Source organism: Xiphophorus maculatus, chromosome 22 (genome assembly GCF_002775205.1).
Source record: "Xiphophorus maculatus strain JP 163 A chromosome 22, X_maculatus-5.0-male, whole genome shotgun sequence".
Classification (NCBI taxonomy): Eukaryota; Metazoa; Chordata; class Actinopteri; order Cyprinodontiformes; family Poeciliidae; genus Xiphophorus; species Xiphophorus maculatus.
Window position 1 is genome coordinate 20,474,705 of NC_036464.1, and position 18,008 is coordinate 20,492,712.

The window sequence follows — 18,008 nt, forward strand, 5'->3', positions numbered from 1 at the left end:
GTACTAAATAAAGTTAGATTCAATTTGCAGGATTAGGACTATTTGTTTCTTTAAATGTGAATAATAATTTTTTAATAATTCAGATAATTTACATTTTTACTTAAATTGTTTGCGTACATACCATGACATCTTGATGTTTTCACTTATGACACAGTGAAAATCTCATTCCAGCTTATAAAACACTTGGCTAACCATTATCAAGAAGCTAACAAATAACTTATTTTATTACATTGCTTTCATATCATATAGCTAGTCTGTCCAGAAATGCTTGACATTTTTCACTCTCAGCAAATAATCATGGCTTGTATGTACAGAAAGTCTACTTTCCTCTTGGCTCCTCTTAAGCTAGCAGTTAGCGCCACGCTCCGCTTCCAGCCCGTCTGGATCTATGCTAAGTAAAGACGCCAAGAGAGTTATCAGGTATGATTTTACCTTTTAACAAACACTCACTTTACAAAAATCCTCAACTATTCCCTCAAGTTAACTTCTTCTTGACTGTGATCATTCTGGGAAGCAGCAAAATACTTTTGTTTCTGGCACAAAAGAGACTCTCTGGAGCTCATTTGTCACAAAGCTCCTGTTTTTTTTCCCTCTTCTTCCCCTTTTCTATACTCAAAAGGACCAATTTGGGTTTTTGACAAGGAAGCCCTCTGAATAATTCCTTCATGTATTACAGGGCCTATTAAATGCAAACTTTTCAATCTGGCAATCAATAAGGCAGGCAGCCTTTCCTGGCCCGCTGCCAGGCACATTAGAGCTGCAAGCAATGGTTGCTTGGGAGCTGAGCCTGCTCAGGGGAAAGAATGTTTAATGTAATAGAATCACATAAATCAACCAGAGGAAAGTGCTTGTGTTGTTTTTGTCTCTTCTCTTCTCTTGTTTATCTGACTTTTATTGTAGGGCTGGGTGTGTTTTTGTCACACCCCCCGCCCCCTCTTCAGCTAACATAGTCAACATTAAAAACATCTGGGTTGAAGCTGAAATGTGGGAATTTACATTTTTCTCCTGTATTTAATGAGCAGGAGTACAGCCCCGCGTTAAGGTCCTTAATCCTCGTGCTTCACAGTTGAATTAATCGTGGTGAAAATTATATAAACTGTTCCCTGTTTTTCCCCTCGCCCCACCCTGCTGAAATGAACGAGACACTTTTGCGTATGCTGTAATTAAGAACAGGAGCCAGCATGCATTGAGGAGTGTTTCTCTCCCGTTTTGCCCGCTGTTCTTTTACCGTTTCATTGCAGCGTTTTCCTCTGGGTGTTAGCGCTCCTTCTGAGGGAATGCGACTCTCGTGGAACAATTAGGCAGATGAGTGTGAAGAGCCTCTTTTTCTCTCAGTCTCACCGGTTATGTCATATCTCAAAGTGGATGAGATCAGTTTTGAATTCCCGGCGATGTCCTGAAGCGGACGGCGGCTCTCAGCTGACTGTGTGTAAGCGCTGAGCATTCAGCCACATTTAAAAAACAAAACATGTCACCGCGTCTCCCTCGGGTCCCACCTTCAGACAAACCCGCCTCCAGGTTGTTTGGCAGCGCGGCTCCTCGGCTCGTCGCTTGAATTTCGTTTTGTTTCTTTCCACTGGACGAAAACATGAGCGTTCTCGCCGGACACGCAGAGTCGGCGAACATTTCAAGCATGGTGGAGAAATTAGGGATGTTAGGAACATTGTGTGTTTATATAAAGAGAAGTGGAACATGCTGCCTGAGAAGTTCATGGGAAAACCTGTATAACTGAAATGAGTCTCGGCTCGTAGTAGTGTGGAAAAAGATTTTTATACGACCGCTCGGCGTTCACTGAATAATTAGGGGCCCCGGTAACCATTACATTACGACCTCTAGAAGGTAGTGCGGTGACTAAGCTGCCACAAGCATGTTCTGTTATTAGTGCAGAGTCATTGACAGCCCAGCAGAGAGGTTTAAAAAGCTTAAATATTAATCATTAATATATTTTAGTAGGAGTATCTCACACTGAAACATCGGGAAGAAACAATATTTATTCAGAGAGTTGAAATTATATTTTAAGGGATTAAAATTTTTTTTTTTTTTTTACAGAATCAGTGACACTCCATCCACGTCTTCACCCATTTTATCCTGGAAGGGTTGTGTGTGGACCTGGTGCTCTGCAGCAACCTCCACGATTATTAATACTCTGAGAAAAGTCGTGCAGAAAAATGAATTAATTTAACTTTTTTTTTTCCCCGTGGAAATTTTAGAAGATCCAACCTTTAATCTGAGATTTTTTTTAAATCAGGACAAAAAAAGCCCCAAGTGCCACAAAATGTAACTGAAGTATTTTTTTATTTATTTTAAATTTACACTTCACTTTTTAAAGCTAGAACTGAGTCATCCGTAACATTAATTAGATATTTTGTTTCTCTGGGAACCGTTGATGTTACACACTATTGAAACTTGGAAAGACAAGAGAACATAGCTAGATAATGCAGATCATGACACCAAAACTACCTCTTTTCCTGAACCAGATATAGATATTGTGAAGCGTTCTTGTAAATTAGGACTGCAGAAGACAACTGATGAAGACGAAAAACCACTTGAGAGTCACATCTTTAAGCAGCACACAGGTGATGCATTCAAGTTCTGTTTACTCTCCTCTATATGCCAAGTTTCCAGAGTTCAAAGCACCTTGCGGATCACCCCGTTGGGGCTGAAGAAGTTTTTTTTAATGCAAGTCAGCTTTTTCTGACCGATATCGATTTCCAGTTTTCTTTGAGGTCGGACCGGCCAATTCTGACTTTGACAGATTCAGATTTTCTGAAGAACTGAAAGAGGGAAAAAATATTGGCTGCAGAAGTCTTCGTAGAGATAAACTGATGCCTGATCACACTGATGGTTGATGCATTAGAAATGAGTTCTTAGTTTGGGATGCTTTTAATGAATGTGAAAGTCATTATTTTGTATTTAAAGCCAATAAAGGGTAAATTAGCCAATTCTAAAATATGTCTGATTGACCAACACACCAGTGGTTTTTAAGAAAAATTGGTTTATTTTCTAAAATCGTTTTTGTCTTGTTCAACTTACAAATTTTTTTTTACTCTGGTATCGTTTTCAAAAAAAAAAAAAAAAAAAAAATTAAAAGAAAATGAATGAAAAAAACAGCTGAAATCCAAGAAAAAACAAACAAACATTAAACACCATAAGAAGCCGGAGAAACAGCTGATCAGATTACAACACAGTTTGACTCCTTGGAGTAAACATGTGATGAAGCAGCGGCTGACATCACTTTCGTACAGCAATAAAACAAAGTGATAAAGTTTTCCCACTTGTGGGACATTTTAGCTGTTTGAATTTGCGGCCGATAAATGTTTTATAGAACTACAAAAACGAAGTAAAAAGTTCTGTTTTGATGCCGATTTGAATTTGACGTGCAGCGCCTTGGATGGCCTCTGAAGGGCAGGGTGTGTGTTATTGGGAGCACAGCTTGCTGTTGATATAATGAGCAGGGGAGAGGCGATGCAGCGCGTGTGACTGATGCGATGTCGGTGACTGATGGCCCTCTGAGTCATTTGCAAACACAATATGCTATTTTATGCAGATCCATTAAACAAATCTGAAATATTATTCCAGTTTTGCTCGGTCTGAACAGAACAAACCCGCAGCTTTTGTGTTTGTGTAATCACGTCGCTTTGTTTCACTACAGAGTGCTACTGATTTATCGACGCTGCGCCCGCTCGCCGTGATTAATGCATTTTTGTTTACTGCGCTGGCTAGGTCGCAATTAGAGAAATGTTCCAGCACATTTTTATTTTATCCAAGACGGTGTAGTCATTCACAGATTGGATGAGCAGTGAATCATACAAGTATGCAAAATTGTTTCTGCTCCAGTTGTCCGCAGATCTTTTTCCTCTTTGGTGTCGCTGGCGAATGCCTTTGCTTTGCTTTTTTATTTATTTAGTTATTTATTTCTATTTGGTCGGGTTTCAATAACATGAAACCAGTTGTCAGACCGGAGCTGCTTGTATTTCCCTTCCCCTCGCCTCTGTCATTGAGAAGTGAGAAAGAGAAGAAAAGGTTGAATCGGAGATGTGTTATATATTATGAGAAGAGACTAAATGGAAACAGGGTAACCTCAGAGATCAATACGGAGCATGAAGAAGAGAGCCGGGAGGACAGAGGAAGAATACCAATCAAGATCTGCCCCCTACTTTTTCTTTTCTTTTCTTTTGCTTCAATTTCTCCCCACGAATGAAAAGCTGTCTTTAAGGCTTGTATTTTGTAGCTATTGTAAAGGACTGAGAAGTATTTGGCTCCTAACAAATTTATTTTCTTCCACCTCTTAAGTGGTTCAGATAATCAATTTTTAATACAAGACAAGATAACCTGAATAGATAATAAAGTGTGTTGTTGTTTTGTTCTTTTTTAAATATTGATTTCATTTATCAGGGAGGAAAAAGCTTTCCAAAGAAACGTCACCCTGCGTGGAAAGGTAATTACTGCCACTAGTAATTACTCATAAACGTTTATGAGCCACATCCAGGCCTGATTACCGCTAGCTGAGTATACTCAGTAAGTCATTTTAATAGTACCTGTCTGACAACATGAAGTAGGCTAAAAAAAAAGAAGAAAATCTCAAACACCAACACATTAACTCCAATAAACCCCAGTGATGTTGAATGTCCACTAATAAAAAATGATGAAAACTTCCCAGTAGTGGCTGGTCTACTAAATATTACTCAGAGTGCATGATATTACTCCAGAAGGTAATAAAAGAACCCAAAACATCATCTATAGCTCTGCATGTCACAGATAATGCCAGTGATCGTAACTCAGTGATAAGTTAGCTAACAGTTTTTATTTTTTATTTTATCTACAACTACTACTCAGTGGTAGTTGTTAATGTGTCTTGTCTCTATGCTGTAACTGCGAAGTAATTTCCCTGCTGGGATGAATAAAGTACTTCTATTCTATTCTATTCTATCAAAATTCCCCTACATTTGAATCTAAACATATTGATTTGATAAAGTATTCAGTGAACTGATAAGACAAAAGTTAAACTTAAAGGCCAACACGAAACTAGCACATTAACAGTCGAACACGGTGGTGGTAGTGTGATGCCCTGGTGCTTCAGGAACCACTGATTAACCTTAACCCCCAAATGATCCATCTAGTCCTCTTTTCATTGGCAGAAAGACGAAAAAGTTCAACTTTGAAATGGCCTAGTCAAAGCCTGTACTTAAATTCTATTAACATCCCACAGAGTGACCTTAAGTGGGCCTTTTGTGGCTGGGAAGTAAAATAAAAAATTCAGCAGAGTGCGGGTCAAATTTCCTCCACGGTGATGTAAGAGAGTCGATGCCAGTTGCTGCTGCCAAGCAGTTATTAAGCGCAGGGTAGGGGCAATTACTATTCCACGTTGGTTTTGGTAACTCTTTTCCCTAAATAAAATCATTATACAACTGCTTATTAAAATATAGAAGGTTATTTTTGCCTGATATAAAAATCAGATTAACGGTCGGAAACATTTAAGTGTGACTAAAACAAGAAGAGAATCTGTACGGGGGTAAATACTTTTAACAGCCCCGTAAGAGTCCAATATGAAAGTGACATTATTGGCCGCGAGTTTTACATTACCCTGCTGTTTCTCTCCAGCAACACTAAAAGCAGCGGGGGGAATCCAGTAAATTCCTTGGCCAAGCAGATAATGTGGAAATGTTGACAACAGCAAAATTGAGCCGAATGAGTGATTTAAGGACTACGACGGGCGACAGAGAGCATGAGAGAAATGGTTTTTCAGCTCTTTCCCGCTCGTGTGCGCCGGGGTGATCTTGTCAGGGCTTGTGGACAGTGGGAATATTTTTAAATATGAAATGACACAGCTTACATGAATCACGTTGGATTTTTTTCCTTTTTTTTTAAATTTACCACCACGGATTTGCTTTTAAATGTCAGCAGCTCTCTTTTTACCTGTAGTTTTTTTTTTTTTTTTTTGTCAAATGTAGCAAAAGTTTTAAAGCAGGTGATGCGGAGGAGCAGATAAACTCTTTAGATATTCCGGCTCTGTAATGAAATGTAATGATATCAGTGATGTTTTATCTAATCATCCAATGTAGCGTTTCATTCAGCCGAACTGCTGTTTTAACCCCAACTAATGGGCTTCATGTCGCCCGTCGCATTTCTGAGGTTTTGATTATGATGATGTGATTCGCCATGCTTGTTATGAAAGAGAAATTCTTCCTTTGGTGTAATTAGCAAAAAAAAAAAAAATATTATTGAATCCTCTCCGGTGTCGTATAGCGTCGGAGCATGTTCTCATTATTTCCACTCCTGTTGCACCATGACTGCAGTCACTTAATCAAAGGAGGAGCTGGCTGGCTCGAATGTTTCCCACATCAAGTATTAGATCCATCTTGTGTGGCTAAATATTATTTTTTGCCATATTTATGATCCAGATTTGGGCACCCGTGTTGCAGCCAGCAGCTTTATACTACGCCGGAGTAGACTGAGATCCTTATTTTTAGAGTGTCTCTTGACAGCAGCCGTAGCTAATGACTTTACCAGGCTGAGGTGGACTGCTGACCTGTCGCTTACAGACAGGGAGATATTTTCATCTGAATATGTCTTTGCAGGAACGGGATTTATGTTAGCATTTAAATGCACACTCCATTCAACATAAACAGCTAATATTTACAGATAGATAGATAGACACAACCCATTAACATCAATATTATAATGCAGCACATTTTTAACATCTATTATTTTGTTGTATTTATAATGCTCTGTGAGTAATTCAGCTGTTTAGCTTAAAGTGACTCTCTGTGAATAATGATTATACTCCCTCGAAGTCTCTTTAATAACAAAACAAACTGCATTATAATGTGTGACCCAATGTTTGAGTGAAGTTTCCCAACATCTGTCCCAAACGCATAAACCCAGCTCCAGCTAAAAGAAACGTCCCAACAGATTATTGTGTCTGTCTTTGCTATCAAGTGCATTTTCTACTATTTGAATGAATTTTAATTTTAAAAAACACAATATTTCCGTCAGCACCTTCTTCTAAGATGTGAATGTGCCTCATAAAACCAGGTCAGCTTTAATTGGTCAACTGATTGATCATCAATAGTTAGCTGCACAGACTTGTCATTATGTTCTTCCAATTTCATATCAGCAGACATTATAGAAATGCCTTTGTGAGGAAGACAAAAGTCTGGATTACAGAGGAAACCTGTCAGGTTGAGAAGGAGTGTGTTGTGGGCGTCGGGGGGACGATCGGTTGTAGATTCTTGTAAGAAAATATGTCGATGTCGAGAGCAGAGGGTTCAGCTGTCGGGGAAAAAAAAAACTTTGAGGAGAAATCAAACCTTTTAAGACAAACGGAAGGGAGAGAGCGAAGTTGCAGAAAGAAAGTTGTACATTTCATCATGTTTCACATTAAAGCTTGCATTTGTTTTGCATTTCCTCTCCGTGACGGATTTCCAAGCGTATTATTAACAACTTTGAGGTCTCTCCGAGTTGATTTTTAGACTTTTGCAGAGATCAAAGGCTGCAAGGGGGTCAGAAAATCTCTGCAATCAAATGGAGCAATATGTTGCTTTAACCCAGTCAGACCCAGCAGTAAAAGGAAAAGAGGCTTGTGTCCTAACAATGAGTGATGCTCATGTTGCATTGGAGATTACATCTTTTCATGTTTAAATGTGTCCAGGAATTGTCAATGTTCTCATTTTCTTTCCTCCTTTCCTTTACATTTTTTTGGTAAATGCAGCCCAATATTTTTGAAAATTGTGGCTGGCTGGTGGTATTCCTCCCGGTTAATGTTGTTTGAGGAATGTTTCTCCTCCAAGCTGAAAGCTTTGTATGCTGATAATCATCTTCCTGTCATCAGAGGTTGAGCAGCTTAAATGTGAAGTTGGAGTCCAATCACTGGTGTGAAACAGTAGCTGTATCCATATCTTAGCTGTGAAAGTTTGCCTTCTCCTTTTAGTTTCAACAACAAGCATGTTTTAGTGACACTAGGCTAGTCTGAGGAGCGTTGGTAAAATCAGCCCCATCTCGTCATCTCAGGACGCAGCGGGACTCATCTGTGGCTTTCTCACATCCTGATAGCATTATTGTAATTCACTTTACTGGGGCAATCCACAAGTAAGAAATGTCTGCACCTAAACAAAGTTCTGCTTAGAGACAAACAAGATGATAAATACGCCACGCTGGAGACAGCTACTGTGTTGATCGCTCGCATCGCAAAGAGAATCTGTAGCATAAATATCACATTTTAAATTTGTACATTTTCTGGAGCTGTTTAACGTCTCTAGGGAGTTTCTGTTGCATTCTGTGACTTCCTGTTTTTCCTTGAGTGTAAATATGGCACATATTTACACTGAAAATATCTGCCACGTGAAAAGAGTTGCTAGGCTCTTTTCACCTAGCAACTGTATTTATCACTCACAGTGAGCAGAATTTACTTATTGTTAGATCTCTGCAGTAAAAAGGGGCGTCTTGAGGTCACGAACCATGAGACCCAGTTTGCATGCCAGCTGGTTGTTTGGCAGAGATCCCAGGCGTTTCGGGTTCCACCGTCACAAACTTAAACATGCGAGGTTTTTCTAAATGCTGCTGGGAGTTTAGAAACTCTGTGCTTTACTCCGATGTGACAGATCTGCCTCCAACCTGAAATGGGTCATCAGTGGGTCTTTCACCAACACAGTGATGCCAAATCAACACAAATGGTTCACCGGACGCAAAATATCTGAACTCTGCAGAAAACCTGTGAAGATTGTGGGAAGATTGTGTTACCGGCGATCCTCTAAGAAACAATTATTGCTGAAAGCAAGAGTTTTTACTGTTTTTTTTTTTTTTAGGTTAGTTTCCAAGGTGAGAACTTCAATAATAGATTTTTATTCACCCCTACCGGGGGTTGGAATAAGCGTGGAGGTGCTTTAATTGGTTCAGAAATTGGTTTAATGGGTCAGGTCAGTTTTTAGACACTAAACTGCAAAGCTCAGTGTTGTATTTAATGGTGAAAGTCTTTATTTAACACTTAGTAGAGAAGAAAAGATGACCACGGAGATTTGGGATTAGAAATCAAGATTTGCCATGAATAATAAATAATAATAATTTTTTTAAAGTGCTACCTTCTAGAGAAATATGCAAATGTGGAAAATCAGAATGGGCCATAAAGTTTTCATGCAAAGGGTCAAGCGTAGCGGTAATATTAATTAAAACAGTTTTGGTTAATATTAGCAGTATTAGCAGTCAATAAACTAAAGTTGGGTTTTATAGTGAAGCAGAGTAATGGAGGCACGGAAGTAAATTTATTGTTATAGACAGAGTGATTTATAGATTTAGTAGATTAATAAAAATATCACACTTGTGCAATGTAATAGTGGGAGTTTCATCAACTTGGGCAGGCAATTCTAGTAATTAAAAAACGTTAGTAACAACCTGTAACTGAAGTACGACGAGGCCAAAAGGAGGCTCTTCAAACCAACGCAGTATGTTTACTCTGAGTTTAAACAATAATCAGTCAAATCCGTGAAATGCACGCCTCATTTTTCTGTTTCTTTATCTCCACTGCTTTTCACTTTGTAGTGTTGGCTTTCTGTTGTAACCGCCTCAAGCTGAGATAACCTTGATGACAAGCTTTCATCAGAGTTATGCTTTAGGCAGCTGCAGAATAACAAGTTATGTTGGAGTGAAAAATAAACCTGAGTGACTCTTATTACTGTAATGTGTTTGAAAATGAGTATATTTTATTGAAACCATATAGACTGTATAAAAAAGACACATGTTTTACTCTCTCACTCTCTGACATTGAATCAGACTAAAAGTTTATTGTTTTGTGTCAGACAGGATTACCAAGAAAGGCTTTTTGCACTGGTGCCCCAGTCCAGCAAAAGAGTTAGATGCACCCAAAAGTTTTGGTATATTCAACACTGAAGGTTTACAGTTTAAAAAAAAAAAAAAAAAACTGTCCATCTTTATATTGCAAGGCGATATAAAGGTAATATTGCCTTGCAAATCACGATAGTTAATTACGCCGATGGAATATTTGGGCCATAGTTGGAAAAAAAAAAGACAATTTTGTCTTTATTCTAGAAATGTTATTTTATTTATTTTTTAGTATAATGGTCCTTATACTGCGTCATAAATTACACCACTTAGTTTCTTGTTTTGGAGAAATTTGTAAAAAAATTTAAAATACCTCACTCATTTACTCAGGCATTTACCGCCTGGAAGTAATTTTGGCCATCCTGGAAACCAGGAACTTTTACAAATTTCATGTCAGGTAGTGAGAAGACAAAAAAACCAATTGTCTTTTTAAAATGGTTAATGTAAATATCTGCTTTCATCTGCACATTTCCATGTAATTGGCTGATGATTTTTCGCCCAGCTTGACGTGCGGTAGCGTTTATTTAGAGGTGCAGAGACCGAGTGGGCCTCACGTCGGATGTCCTATGGAGCATGTTATGACCCTGACATTGTTGTAGTTTATGAGGTCAGGAGCTTTACAGCATGTTCTGAAAATAGTCTGCCACACCACTGCTGTTTGATCAACATGCCACGCTTACCTCTACAACATCGCAGGTAGATGGGTCTGAAAAGAAAAGGAAAGAGGTCCAGAGGGAGAAATCAGATTTCATAATGCTCTGCAGTAAAACTCCCTCACCCCAAACAATCAGAAAGCTTCTCACCATTAACATTGTGTTTTATTTTGAACCGTTGTGCCGCAGGAACAATAGGACTTTGTAAAGTGTACACACACACATACACACACTCGGCGTACATTACACGCACAGATACCCACATGCTGACATGCATACTTTACCAACGCCTTTGTACAGTTATTAATGCCCTCTGGCACGCTCTCCAAATTGAATCTAATCAAGTGAAATGCTGTGAGGGTCCTCGGGAGAAAGAGCAGGTCTGTCGGTGACCGCTTACAATAAAATCCGTGACATTTGGAAACAAAGCCCGCTCTATACCTCTGAGCTGTAATTGCGTATGACAAATGCTGCAATCTCGAATAAACGTGTCGTCCGCGGTGTGAGTTGGACGTGTATCTGTGCAAGGAGGCGCGTGCTGATTCATCTGTGGCACCTCCACGGCTCAAGGTGTCTGCACACGTGTGTGTCTCTGTGTGATGGTTGAATGGTTTTAATCGTTCTTTTTGAAGTGGTCTTCATACTGGGGCACAGTGGAACTAATTACACTTATTGTTGGGAATGCAGCTGCTGTAAATATGCAGTGAACGGCGTCCCTCCTGTCCTTTTTCCCGCTGCACATTTCAGTGATTTTTATGAGCCTCAGGGACCAAGAATGGGTGGGGGAAAAAAAAATACTGTTTTCATATCTGTTAACGTGCCGTGTCTTTAAGGGGGAAAAAAGCAAAGCAGAAACTTGCTGATTAGCCACCCCTGAAAAATTAAGTTACCATGAGAAACACTCCTGAATGTCATGTCTAGGAGCTTTGTAAAAGCAGACAGTGTTGTGAATAAATTATGTAAAATTGCACTTCAAACTGCCCGACTCAGCTTCATCAACTGTTGAACTATGCAGTCGACTTTGTACGGCAACGAAATATTACGACTTTCGGAGAGAACAAGATTCAGAGTGTGAGTTTAGTTGAATGAAACCGCATGTTGGAGGGCTCATATGAACTCTCTGTGCTGTAGTGTCCTTTCTTGTGATGCCTTGCTTTACTGCCCTGTTATTACAACGGGACAAGTATTGAGTCATATTACTGAGTCCGGTTTTATGTGCACAACAGAGACTGTCTGCTTTACATTTGTTTACTAAGTAAGTCTAAAGGAGTGTGTTTGAGTTGTTGACTCCAGTAAGTGTGAGAGCAGTGGCCCAGGAGGAAAGATGCAGTCTGGTGTTAGTTAACTGTCTCACCTTTTTCATTATATATCTGCACTGGTATGCGTTATAAAAGCCACTAAGACCCTAATATTTTAATTATTATTAATTTGTTTCCCAGCTATTAATCAGTGTTTTTGTTTTCTTTATTTTTGATAGTCATAGTATTTATTTATTAGACTTATATTAATAGTCTATTCATTATATTCATAATAGTGACAACATATATCATAAGCTTAACATTATATTCATTTTTAAATGTCTTTGTACATAAAACAGACGAACAAAACCTCAAGCTTTGGGTTTTGCTTGACGTTTTTAGGTTTTAGCAGCTGAAAAATAAATCTAAATGTTAATGTAAACCTTCTGCCTAGCAGAGACGTCTCTGTATAGATGTGTGAATCAAGGGAATCTTTAAAAGGGAGTCAGCTGTGTGTTTGTGGCTTTCTAAAAAGGCCACAAAGACACAGCACGTTTTGTTTATTAGTTTGGACTAGAGCAAGAAATATACAACACACACCTACTAAATTTACTCATAGTTCTCACATAAACATACTTATTGTGCAGAATATTTCATCTGTTTGCTGGTCCGTCCTCTGTAGAGCAGCACTACGAGTATCCAAAGTTAGCATTAGATATCTGATGAGCCAGGCTGCCTGCTCCAAACGTTCGTAGACTTCATTGATACCAGGCCCGTGCCAAGCATTACACACTGCTGCCCTTTTCTGGTGTTATATAATGTACTACTGAGGTATCAGGTGGTCGAGTCAGTAAGGACCAAATCAAAAGCTTCAGATGGGAAAGGAAGAGCGGATGCTCGAGATTTATGTGGTTCACCTCAAGTTCGTTAGCGTCTGAATTAAGGAACGGCTCAGCTTAGAGGTAGATTTATTCACAGTCCTCAGCTGTTTGGACTGGAAACTTTTATCGTCCCGGTTTTTATTTCCACTCCGTTTCAACTTCACATTTTGCTTCAGTAAGAACTTTAAGCTCTCTATTAAAACAGCTAAGCCTTGCTAACAGATTCATAGCTTTTGTCAGGAAGAAATCACTTCTAGCAGCATCGTCTCTACAGATGGAGAAAACTTTGCTCACTCTTTAACCGTCTCAAAAGCCTTTTAAACTATAGGAAAGATCTGATGAAAAATGGTCATGGTTATAAAAACCGTAACTTTAAAAATCTTGATGTACCCTAACAGGCATTTATGACTTATTTTATTCATTCTGATTATATATCTGCAAACTCAGAAGGTCAGGAATAACGTGCCACAAAAAGCATCTTAATATTTATTAACTGATGAAACTCAGAAGATTTGACCAGAATGCTCTATTTGGAGAAAAATACCGCCTCGTTTTCAATCAATAAGTAGAAATACACAAATGTATTTATGATGAAATTCAGTGTTTACTTGCTTCCAAAAAATATGTCTTTTGGCAGCACGAAACATATGCCAGAAAATAATGAAGTCATGTGCAATTTATATCATTTCTCTCATGCTAGCGATGTCTTATGCTAATAAATACTGTATATTTCAACAACTGAGTTGCTAAATACTAGAGCCTCAACACCCACATTCCCTTTGCTTTTACGCCAAGATGTTGAAGTTATAATTTTCTGAGTGAAAAGTTCATCAATGCACCATATGTAAAATAACTAAAACAGCTTTTCCTTCCTGTCTCTGCTGTTTCAAATCGCATGACTTTCCTGGAGCAACATGAGACATCTCTCCGTCTCGCTTTTATCTCATACGTTTCAACGCAGAATAATAAACTCCCACTTGCAAGTCTTTAACTTCATGGTATTTTTATTAGGCAGGGAATGGCAGCCCGTCAGGCGGACCACCACTTTGGCCCAGTCTGAAATATCTAAACAGCTATTTTGATGGACTGCTCGCAAATTTTATACACAATTATGCATCCCAGGGGATGAGCTGTGAAAACTGTCATGATCCCTTCGTCTCTGCGCTCGGCTTTATGGCCAAATACCTGGAAAATTTAATAACGCTCCCCATCAGGCTCAGCTGCTCTTCGCATTTAGTCCTTTTTAGGAAATTTCAGCAACCTAACACCAGCAGACGGACTCATCTACGCTCCGTTTTAGTCCTGTCATTGTGACTGTGCCTCTGTGCCCCTGGTGTAACATTAACAGTTTGTCTATCAGATTATTTTTCTTAGCATTTATGAAGGTTTATCTCATCAGACCAGGATGTTCTGCCCAGTCAAGTAAACAACAACATTTCTTTTGCCAGTAAGTGGCTACACCTGATCGGATATTAGTCACACAGACATGTCAGGGGAATATTAGCCTAATTACAAACCAGTAATGGAGTTGGAGGAAATAAAGAAGAAAAAAAACAACAAATGGAGGTCAGGTGGTTCTAACAGAAGCACAACCGTCAGAGATAAACAGTGAGGGTTGATTATAGAGCTAGATGTGTGCAGTCAATGTTTGATTTTTTTTTTTTTACTGCAGTTGGTCAGTAATCAACGAACACACACTCACACACCGTGTTTGCACAAACCCACTCACACCTGCCCTGTCTAAACTGCTCCCAGGATTTCCCACCACAAATTATCTTGTTGCTAAACTGGTCGAGCAAAATAGCAGCTCTCCTAGATCTGTTTTCACATTCCTCCCGCTGCAAAAAAAAAAAAAAAGCCCTGCATGTCGTCATGCGCTGCAAACAGGCACCCAGACGACAAAATGCAGATTTTCTGTTTATTTGTGGCACACATGACGAGGCATGCTCTGGGCCTGCGAGGAAAGGATGTGAAACTTTCGAGAGAGTTATTTGAAGTCGCAATGAAACGGCGTTTAAAAAAAAAAAAGCGTCTCACTTCCTGAACGTGACTCGAAATAGTTGTGTGCGTAAAATAAGATAAGGTCGTCAGAAATCAAGCTAGGGCGCGTCGTCGATATAAACAGAAAATAAAATAAACTTTCCAGGAATTACTGACAGTATTTTTGTTTTGTTTTGAACCATCAATCTGTCCGTGTCTTGAATAAAAGTCATTACTTTTTAAGATTGTCAAACTGGCAGCATAACAGCAGTGGATATATCACCAGTAGCCAACTGGTGATCTATAAGGGCGACTGAAGCCATAAAAGCTAAAGGGAGATGGAGGAATAAATGTGTCCTGTAAAATTAAGTGCTGCTCTCTACAAAATCTGGCTGGAACACTTAAAGAAATGTGTTTCCTATTTCTCTGCTGCACATTCCCAGCACAGGCATTGAACTTTGAGGTGTTTTTATTGGTATTCTAAAAATATTGATGGTCTTAGTTCACCTTAACTAACAGGTTTGCGTTTATCATCCAGCCCACCACGCCCTGTTTAACAACTCTTGTTAAAAAACCACGAGGACTTTAACTCCCTTTAATTAAGAATGTATGTATTAACACTAAAGTGATTACTTTGAATTTCATCATGAATATGTTCTTGTATTTGTGCTTATTTATTTATGGTATTAAGTAGCTAATATATTTATGATAATACAAATTCAGCAAATATTATTGCAGGTTATTGCAGGTGTTTGTAGTAATAAAGTACTTATTTATTAGTTCATTTTTTCTCATTGTATTTGTTATATACATATTATTTGTGTTCATTTGTGTAATACTTAATTTTTTGTTTTATTTTTGTTTTGTTTACCTAGTTTGATGACTTCCAGTGTGTTTTTGTTTATTTTCATCTTTTTTTAATGTCAGCAGGTCTCTTTGTGTTACATTTCTTTGAGAAGTTGTCTAAATATAAAGTTTGCCAGACTGACTGAGCTACATGTGGGATCTCTGCAAACTTTTTAATAATTTGCTCTTTTCGTGTGTGTGTGTGTGTGTGTGTCTTTAGGCCAAGAAGAGGATGGACGGAAAGTGTTAGTCCTCAGTTACTCCCAGTACTGTCGCTACCGCTCCGTTCTGGCTCGGCTCAGAGAGCAGCCGTCCTCGCTGTTCATCGATCACACGGTGCTGGCGCTGGGCGGTATTCCTGCGCTGGGCGGCAGCACGAGAATCCTGTACTGCCGCGACACCTTCGAACACCCCACCCTGCTTCAGAATGAGAGCATCTGCGACGAGTTTGGTGAGTTTGGCAGAGGGACGAAAGGTCGACGCGTTACATCACCTGCGACAATACCGCTTTGTGGAAGTCAAGCTTTCGATTGGCTGGCTGTTTTTTTGTTTTTGAAACGTCAGAATCATTTTTTTTCCCCCCTTCATCCGTAGCAACAATATTTTAGTCTCAAGAATTATTTTTGACACATTGTTGACCTCAAACTTTCAAGTATGGCTACCCACACCCATACTGAGGCTGCTTCAACTAGGAAATCGATGATTCAGGGAGACTATTGATTCAGTGTGTGGATGATTTAAGGGGGGGAGAAAAAAAGTACCCGAGTGCAATAATAACAGTAAAAATCCCTGTCTTGCAAATAATAACTGTGTCTATATAGGGAAAACAAGACACCGCCCATCTTATTGCTGTCTGACAGGGTTTTTCCAAGTTTATAAAAGGAAGTGCTTTAAATTCTCCCAGTGTTTGAGTCACTTTCTGACTCTGGCTGAATGCTGCATGTTTACAAAACACATGCAGAGTGTTAAGTTGGAAAGAAGTGAACTCATTAGACCATTATGAATGTTTCTCATTCCTGGCTACAATATCTGCCATCAGGAGTGGATTATTGGCTCAAACGCTGTGCTGCGAATTACAGCCGTTGTTTAAATTCCTAAGCAAACCTTCACTTCTAAGAATCGTCAGGAATGTTTTCAATGGAAGTGGCTGCTGATTTCCATGTATTTAAATTGGAACTAATTCCAGTGTCAATTTAAACAATTTTTGAAAAATTTCACCAAAGCGGGCGGGGAAAAGAGTCGCTGAGGGGCGTGGCCAAGAGTGGGGTTGAGCACAGGTGTTGAGTAGAAGCACTGGTGCCAGCTTAGTGACTTTGTTGCTATTTCCAACGACTTTTCAAACCCCTTGAGCAACTTTTAAAAAAACACGCCTATCGACAAATCTACAGATTTTTTTTTTTTGTTATTGGAAACTTTTGCAACAACGCTTGAAAACGCCAGTCACTCTGTAGTTACTGTCCTGAGCAAGAAGCAAGGCCTTCCCGCTCCCTGTTCAGTAGTCAGGGGGGCGTGAGTCTGAGTGGGATGGCTTTATACCTGAATCCTGCACTGTGATCGACCAAGCTGTAACGTTGGTAACCAATAGGAAAATTCAACTGCAGCACTCACTGCTACACCCAAAGAGGGCAGCACAAAGACAGTTTTAGGTCACATATTGGAAAATTAAACGAGTTTACATGAAAATGTCGCAGTTTGCACAGAAGCAAAAATAGCAACCTTAAAGACCAGTTTATGCAATTTAAATACAGGAAAAAAAAGTTGATATGAGATTTAGTTACTCTTTAATTAAAAAATTATAAATACAATAATTAGTGTTTGACAGATATTTTTAAATTAATCAGCTCCTCGTCTGACTAGCTGCAAAACTAGTTGAATGTGATTCAGTGATAACTTTTGATTTACACAAATAGTTCTGTTTTTAACTTACTAGTCAAACAACTAAATTCAAACGTGCATTGTATTTATATTTCTTTAATCGAAGACAAAACACAATGTTTGTTTATGTTTGTTGAAAGATTTTATTGTGAGATCTGAACTGTGAGAGGTGCTTATATCTACGTAAAGCACAATTGTCATTGCAATATGAGGGTTTGCAATGCTGTAACTGCAAAAGACGGCGTTGTTTCAGCATTTGGTGGACTGTTGTATTTCAAGTGACAGGCATCATGGGAAATGGGAAGAATTTGGCAATGAGTGAGCATTTTGTTCTCAAAGTTGATGGGAAAATTATGAAGTGTAAAGATTTTAATGGGCTTGACAAAGTTAAATTATGATGCCACATGAATGAGTCTGAGCATGTCGCTTTGAGGTGTTCCTGGTCCAGCCCCTCCCCCTGCCACTGCCCCCAATCAATAAACAGGCTGGAAATTAAGAGAGCAGAAAAAACATGCATTGGTGTCCCACACAAAGCATGTAACCTAGTGTCCTTATTGTCAGCGTGTCTCCCCGGGGCGCCAACCCCCCCACTGACTGCACTGACTACATCCATAAAATAAACTTGCTCAGGCCACAGAGAGAAGTTGCTTTTTGTATCTGCGGCCCCTTTCTGACGCCCCCCTGGGGACAAATGAAAAACT

At 39.1% G+C, this 18,008-nt stretch overlaps 1 protein-coding gene across 1 annotated transcript in view; it reads left to right on the forward strand.

Annotated features, from left to right (window-relative positions):
• arid5b (AT-rich interaction domain 5B) overlaps positions 1-18,008 on the forward strand; it is a 106,397-nt gene that overhangs the window by 28,897 nt on the left and 59,492 nt on the right. Inside the window, exon 4 of the mRNA XM_014470692.2 lies at positions 15,653-15,883. Within this exon, the coding sequence (XP_014326178.1) occupies positions 15,653-15,883 (231 nt within the window). The remainder of the gene's footprint in view (positions 1-15,652; positions 15,884-18,008) is intronic.